The 7807-nt window shown below is 47.9% G+C and overlaps 2 protein-coding genes across 2 annotated transcripts; both read left to right on the top strand.

Annotated features, from left to right (window-relative positions):
* Positions 1 to 2331: 2331 nt before the first annotated feature.
* Positions 2332 to 4095, top strand: LOC120843531. The gene is made up of 2 exons (XM_040214925.2): positions 2332 to 3614; positions 3759 to 4095. Exons 1-2 carry the CDS (start codon positions 2332 to 2334, stop codon positions 4093 to 4095), a joined length of 1620 nt encoding a protein of 539 aa, XP_040070859.2.
* A 114-nt stretch (positions 4096 to 4209) lies between these two features.
* Positions 4210 to 5598, top strand: LOC121838025. The gene has a single exon (XM_042293989.1). It carries the CDS (start codon positions 4210 to 4212, stop codon positions 5596 to 5598), a length of 1389 nt encoding a protein of 462 aa, XP_042149923.1.
* The last annotated feature ends 2209 nt before the right edge of the window (positions 5599 to 7807 follow it).

The following is a 7807-nucleotide window of genomic DNA, read 5'->3' as shown; positions in this document are numbered from 1 at the left end:
CCTTGGCTGGCATGAACCATTATCACGCGAAATGTTTCCATAATTTTAGCGCCAGCTTGGTAGATGGCGTCAACTGTATCGCGCGCGCCATATCTCTTGCTAATTTTTATCGTCATCTGCAGCTGCTGAACGGAGCAGTGTGGGAAAATGGAACGGAGCGTGACCGCATCCATGCGCGCTAAAATGAGACAGATGTGGTGTTTCATTTTTTTTTTTATTCTCATAAGCTCTAAAGACAGCCACACTTCTAAATACAGATACGGCACCTAATTTTTTTTTTTCACTCTACGCAACAAAGATGTGATTGGAAATGCTTTACACCAAAAAGTGTACAACAGAAGCACAGTTTCGAGACACATCCGAGGCAAAAAAAAAAGTTTTGAAATGACATCTCACGAGCAACGCGCGCGCGATCCTCGCATCGCAGATAACTCCTTGACGATGTCGATCACAAATATTTTACAATAAAAGGGACCACGAGACAAAAAAACAAAAAAAAATGGATCCTCTACATCTCGTAGACGAAGCAATGAAACACATCTTACCTATTTCTTGTGAGAAACGAGGCGAAATCACAGGTTCCCACCCGTCTTTTTTTTTTTCTAGCAAAACAGCTTCGTTGGTGTCAGGCTCCAAACCCTCAAACTTCGACTACATCCTATTAGGAATGGGTTGGGCTGCAAGATCCACGCTAGTTTCTGTGACTATCTCGACACTGGAGAGGTGCATACATAACGTACCTACTGTTAAAAGAAAAATGTGAGATAGCTCTGACTTTTTCTTCGGAGACTACCACAACTAAGAAAACCAAAATGATACGGCTCTTCACCTCGAATACACTTTCGGTTTAATTTGCATATGACGCGGTTCCGTCTAGCAGAATCCGACCTTGGAGAAATCCCGTCCGCTCGCTGCTCACGATAAATGCTCACACGCCTCGCAACAGTGCGCTTTATAGCGACGCCCGAAGGTTTACCCAAATCACAGTGTTTACCCAATGAAGGGTAACCGATAAAAAGAAAAAACGGATGCTCCCCAAGCTCGGCGCTGACCGCGCGATACAACCTAACAGGAACAAGTCTAGACATGTTTGCACGTGACTCGAGAGCTCGGAATGTGATTTTTTTATATACAAATTAAATACGTTGTGTTAACGCGCCGCTCGTTCGCTTTTGTGTTTGTCTCCTGTTTTTTTTGTTGTTTTTTTTATAAATGCTCAAACGCGTCGCAACAGTGCGGTTTATAGCGACGCCCGAAGGTATACTCAAATCACAGTGTTTACCCAATGAAGGGTAACCGATAAAAAGAAAAAGCGGATGCTCCCCAAGCTCGGAGCTGACCGCGCGTTACAACCTAACAGGAACAAGTCTAGACCACTGGTCTAGACATGTTTGCACGTGACTCGAGAGCTCGGAATGTGATTTTTTTTTATATACAAATTAAATACGTTATGTTAACGCGCCGCTCGTTCGCTTTTATGTTTCAGTCTCCTGTTTTTCTTTTCTTTTCATATATAGTGACGCACGTGTTGATTCACGGCGAGTCGTCATTTCGCAATCCGCTTGATATAAATGTCGAGGGTTCATCCGCGCTTGTCTCTGCTTCACTGCTGCCTCTCCGCCGAAGACTGAGGTAATGCGAGAAAGAAGGCCCCACAGGTCCGCCGTGTACTAACGTGATTATTCTGCAGACCTGTCATCTCACCTCGAGCCATCGGCGCCGCCCTCTCCCCGGTCAATCCGAAATGGACGGGATCCTGAACAAGCTGTCTTCACTGCGAGCGTCGTCATCGTCTTTGTCTGTCAGCATGAGCTCCATTCCGTGCAACGTCAAGATACCCGTGCTGGAGGTGAGGCGAATGGACACCCGTTACGGGCCATCCCTTTATGTGACTCTGCAGCTGGAGAGCGATGTGGTAAAAGTATTTTTACACAAGCGGTTCGCCGAACTGAATGAGGAAGATCTCCAGAGCATGATGGCGATGAAGGGACTCACGATGAAGAAAACCATCGGTGACGAGCGGTCACCGGTCATTACTTTCTCGTGTTCTGACTAAAAAAAAAAATTGTGAGCCGCTCGGGACAACTCGAGAAAAAAAAGATGGTAACCTGCCACTTGTGTGATGCGCGAGAGCGGCAGCAGTACTCCAGCCCAGAGTCGTTACAAGTTCATCTGGCCCAGGTTCACAATATCCCGCCGCAAGATTGCCTTCCCTTCATCAACTCACTGTGCGCCTTTCGAAACTTTACCGCGCGTTATGATATGCATTTGCACGAGCGCGACGACGAGTCTCACGATGTATCCACGCTTTTTCGGCTTCAGTCCGACGCAATGGGCAATGTTTTTAGACATTATAAAATGCCATTGCGTTTTTTCATCACACTAACCGTGGAAATGACTCGTCTCAGCGGTGACGACGAATTCGAATTCAGCGTGCACTACTTTCATTGCTTAGTCCACACTGTCTGGGCCGAAGGTAGCATTCACGATGCTCTACAGACTGCATGGGCCGAGATCTCTGCTCGCCTCGAACAGTATCAAGAACGAGGATCTGGGCTTGTCGTCGTCGCCATTCAGACCTGCACCATCACCGTTGGACGTTTCATTCCGCCCACGGTAGGTTGTGCGACCTTCGTGTTGCCCGGTGAACTCCCAAGCAGACAGTGCCTAGTGAATGTGAACGAGCAACTGAACGAGTCGGAGAAAAACATGTGCTTTGTGCTTTCTGTGCTCGCCGGTCTCCATCCCGCACCCGCTAATCGATCGAGAGCTTCTTGCTATCGAGAACATTTCACCAAGTATTGGTTCCCCACCACGTATCCAGTGATATTTCCGCAAGACGTGCAGGCTTTCGAGAGGAAAAACTCCGTGTCCGTGATTGTGTACGGTTACGATCGAGAACAAAGGTACGTCTACCCGCTCAAAGTCAACGATAGCGAGCGGGAGAAGCACGTGGATTTGCTCCTAATAGACGATCACTTTGCTCTAATCACCAACTTTGCCGGACTTTTCGCGAACAGGCGCACTCACCATTTTCGCTATAAAAGGTGTATGATGGGCTTTCACTTTCGCACTGCGCTGGGAAGTCATTTATCGCTGTGTAAGGAGAAGAAGGCAGTCCGAACAGTGTGTCCTGCAAAGGGGGACGCGCTGTATTTCCGGAGCCCACACACGATGAAACCTTTCCCCTACTTTTGCGTCTACGATTTCGAGGCCATTCTGGAAGCGGAAAGCATGGGTCAGGCTTACGAGAAGCACGTCCCCAGTTCGTTTTGCACACTCGTAATCCGATCCACGGACTCGCGCATCGTCGAGCAGTTTTTGTACCGGGGCGAGGACTGCGTGGAAAAGTTCATTTCCATCCTTAATCAATTGTCCAAGCTCATTGGCGAATGGATTCGAAGCGAGGAAGTGCCACTGGTGAGCGTGAACGAAGAGGCTCACGCGTCGGCCTCTCACTGCGCGATTTGTGGCGAATCGTTTGGAAATCGAAAGAGAAAAGTGAGAGATCACGACCACTTCAGCGGATCGTACAGGCAGGCGTTGTGTCAGGGATGCAATTTAAATCTGAGAGTAAACAAGAAAGTCATTCCAGTGCTCGCGCACAACCATTCGTATGACCTTGCCTTTATACTATCCTAACTCGACTTATTCGAGTCTAAAGATATTAAAGTGCTCGCCACTAGCTGCCAGCAATTTAAGCGACTCGACGTGGGTAACCTGCGGTTTCTCGACAGTCTGGCATTTCTCCCCGCCAGCTTGGACGCGCTGGTTCAGGACCTCCGTTCCAAGAGACTAGAAAACCTGTGCTGCCTAAAGCAGGCTTTTCCGCAGCACGTTGAGCTTCTGGCGCGGAAAGGCGTATTTCCCTACGACTATGTGACCAGTTTCGAGGCTTATCGGAAGCCCGAGCTACCGCCCCGCGAGTCATTTTACAACAAGCTTAACGACAGCCAAATTTCGGAGGAGGACTACCGTCACGCCCAAACCGTCTTTCAAACATTCAATTTCAAAAGCCTAGGAGAATACAGTGACTGCTACCTGAAACTCGACTGCCTACTTCTCGCCAACGTGTTCCAAAGTTTCAGGAAATAGACTTTAGACACGTACGAGCTCGATTCGTTACACTACGTTTCCCTGCCCGCGCTCAGTCTCGCCTGCGCACTTAAACAGACTGGGGTAAAGCTGGAGCTGCTCGACGACGTGGATATGTATCTGTTCATCGAAGCTGGTCTGCGAGGAGGAATCGTTCAATGTGCCATTCGTAACACGAGGGCTAACGTGCCAGGAACCGAATGTTTCGATCCGAAAACGGCGGTTTCTCAAATTTTAGACCTCGACGTGAACGGCTTGTACGCTTCCACCATGCGACAATCCCTTCCATGCGCCGAGTTTCGCTGGCTAGACCGCGAGGAAATCGACGCTCTCCACTTCCAGCAGGTTCCCGACGACGCGCCCGAGGGTTACATTTTAGAGGTGGACCTTGACTACCCTCGGGAACTACACGATTCGCACGCGGACTTTCCCCTGGCTCCCGAGAAACGAGGAGTCCCGCTCGAATGGCTCTCACCCTGTCAAAAGGCGCTCGTCGAAAAATTTCACCTACCCCAGCGAGAGTCTGAGCGAAAACTGCTTCTCACCTTTTACCCGAAACGCAATTACATTATCCACTACCGAAATCTCAAGCTGTATCTGGAGTTGGGCTCACAGCTAAAGGCCATTCATCGCGTTTTAAAGTTTTCGCAGAGTGCATTCCTTAAAGATTTCATCGACTTTAACCACAACCTCCGAAAACAGGCGACTAATGCTTTTCAAAAGAACCTATCTAAACTCATAATGAATTCAATTTATGGCAAGACAATCGAAAACCCACGTCAGTACAACAACGTTGTCATTAGCGTGAGCGAGGACGAAGTGCTCAAAAACCTGCAGAAGCCTAACCTCAGACAGTTTGCGGCAATTAGCCCGACCGTGGTGATCTTTCAGTTTTCCCAGAGAACGCTACACTTGAACAAACCCGTGTACGCGGGTTTCTCTATCCTAGAGATGTCCAAACTGGTCATCTACGAATTTTTCTGCAAGCAGGACAGGCGCATTTTCCCCGACGCTCGCGCAGCGTACAGCGACACGGACTCGTTCATCCTCCAAATCACCAACCCGGATGTGGACTCGAAGCTCGCGACCCTTGCCGAAACTCACCTGGATACTTCTGGCTACCCGGGCGATCACCCCTTGTTCTCTCCCGCAAACAAAATGAAACTAGGAGTGTTCAAAAACGAGCTCCCAAAAGATCACATTCTTGGATTTGTTTGTCTGAAACCCAAACTCTATTCGATGGAACTAGCCTCCCGAGAGCACTACGTGAGGGCGAAAGGAGTGAAAAGGTGCGAGTCCCGTAAGCTAACCTACGAGCTGTACGTTCAAACTCTCGAGCAACAAACTCTGCACAAGATCACGCAGCGGACTATCGCACGTAAGTTGTGCGAGAACAAGACTGTTGTCGTGAAGAAGATTGGACTCAACCCGTTTGACAACAAGCGCTTCATCGACTCTGACGGCGTTTCAACTCTTCCTTTCGGACATTGGAGCCTCTTGTGAAGTGCTTTTTTTTCTTTTATTTCAAGCTGATGTATTTGTGTGTGTGTGTGTGTACACAGAGGGTATTGAATAGAGCCATTTCTATGCGGCGCGAGGTTTTTTTGTTTTTCACCAAGTGTTTGATATTTGTATAAAGAGCTGTCGCGCGCCATCTCCATGTATCGAGAATATCTTAGCCGTTCCTAATAGGATGTAGTCGAAGTTTGAGGGTTTGGAGCCTGAAACCAACGAAGCTGTTTTGCTAAAAAAAAAAAAAAAAAGACGGGTGGGAACCTGCGAATTCGCCTCGTTTCTCAAAAGAAATAGGTAAGATGTGTTTCATTGCTTCGTCTACGAGATGTTGAGGATCCATTTTTTTTTTTGTTTTTTTGTCTCGTGGTCCCTTTTATTGTAAAATATTTGTGATCGACATCGTCAAGGAGTTATCTGCGATGCGAGGATCGCGCGCGCGTTGCTCGTGAGATGTCATTTCAAAACTTTTTTGCCTCGGATGTGTCTCGAAACTGTGCTTCTGTTGTACATTTTTTGGTGTAAAGCATTTCCAATCACGTCTTTGTTGCGTAGAGTGAAAAAAAAATAAATTAAGTGCCGTATCTGTATTTAGAAGTGTGGCTGTCTTTAGAGCTTATGAGAATAAAAAAAAATGAAACACCACATCTGTCTCATTTTTAGCGCGCATGGATGCGGTCACGCTCCGTTCCATTTTCCCACACTGCTCCGTTCAGCAGCTGCAGATGACGATAAAAATTAGCCAGAGATATGGCGCGCGCGATACAGTTGACGCCATCTACCAAGCTGGCGCTAAAATTAGGGAAACATTTCGCGTGATAATGGTTCACGCCAGCCAAGGGATTCAGGTGCGCACCATCTACAAACGGAATCGGCAATTCACAAAGCCCGGACTTGCGCGCGCGCGAAAATACGGATGAGCACGCCTTAGCAAGACGAGCAATTTAACTTTTCAGCAACAGATGGCGCAAGGTCACACCCACGCCGCCAGATGTCCCTCATGCCCTAACAACGAAGACGCTTAGCAACAGAATCTCGCACCATCTATGAACGGAGCTGACAACTCGTACACCTAAATCCCAGATGTAAACTGTGTTCGCGCAAAATCGAGAAGAGGAAATGCTATCTTCATCTCATTGAATTTTAAAATAATCTTCGACCAGTTCAAAGTTTTAACGCTTGGTGTCGGATACATCACAATTGGCTGGGACTGTGCAAAGTTACGTCACGCGACCATGGACACATGACCTGCGGCAATCACGCATCCTGCTTTGTAACCGTATTACAAAAGCCAAGTGCCAGGAAAACACGTGATCTGATTTGCACACACACGGACAACTACGAATAGTTAAGCCCTCTAGGAAGCAATGTGCTTCTAGCTCGGGGGGTAGAGTGTCGGGCTCCTGTGTACAAGGTAGCGAGGTCGTTCCCCAGCCGCCGCAGAGCCTTTTTTTTAGCGAATAAAAGTCGTTTGCCGCGCAGCGATTCAAATAATGTCACGTGACCATCATGTGACATCACGTGAGCGCCCTCTGTCGGACGCAACTCGAACCCTGTGTGAAATCACGTGAGCGCCCTCTGTCGGACGCAACTCGAACCCTGTGTTACGAGGAGGCACGAACCCGGGGAAAATCACGGGGTTAATATCACGTGATGGGAGCCGTGGTGACGAAACAAGACGATCAATTAAAACTTGTTGTTGGCCTAGTTGGTTCATGATGCAGTATAGAGGTTTTTTGCGCGACACAGGGGACAATTACAAGCGAGTAGACACGGACAAGCGCTTGTCCGTGTCTACTCGCTTGTAATTGTCCCCTGTGTCGCGCAAAAAACCTCTGTACTGCAAGACGATCAACGTCACACGACCATGAACACATGACCTGCGGTAACGACGCATCCTGTTTTTTTTAACCGCATTACAAAATGGAGTAGCGCGCGGGAAATCACGTGATCTGAATTGCACACACGGACAACTACGAAGAGTTAAGCCCTCTAGGAAGCAATGTGCTCGTAGCTTTTACATTATAATCTTAAAAGCTACGAGCACTGTCTGGTGTCAACATGTATTGGGGAGAGAAAACTGTCAACTTTTCGCCCCCAATGGAAACTTTGGAAATTTAATGTCACACTCTTATCAGAGAAACGTTTCTCTATTCGCATTCCGGATATTCTCTCATCTGTGCTATGTCTCCCGATGCTT

Source organism: Ixodes scapularis, unplaced genomic scaffold, assembly GCF_016920785.2.
Source record: "Ixodes scapularis isolate PalLabHiFi unplaced genomic scaffold, ASM1692078v2 PGA_scaffold5__190_contigs__length_132052651, whole genome shotgun sequence".
In the NCBI taxonomy this organism is placed as follows: domain Eukaryota; kingdom Metazoa; phylum Arthropoda; class Arachnida; order Ixodida; family Ixodidae; genus Ixodes; species Ixodes scapularis.
The sequence above is the reverse complement of the archived record's forward strand: the minus strand, read 5'-3'. Positions and strand labels throughout refer to the sequence as shown.

Bases quoted from the DNA above. Each gene is read 5' to 3' on its own strand.
- LOC120843531 (XM_040214925.2), top strand. From the start codon at position 2,332: ATGGGCAATGTTTTTAGACATTATAAAATGCCATTGCGTTTTTTCATC. The intron at 3,615-3,758 runs GTATGACCTTGC...TCTCCCCGCCAG, and splicing joins GTGCTCGCGCACAACCATTC to CTTGGACGCGCTGGTTCAGG.
- LOC121838025 (XM_042293989.1), top strand. From the start codon at position 4,210: ATGTATCTGTTCATCGAAGCTGGTCTGCGAGGAGGAATCGTTCAATGT.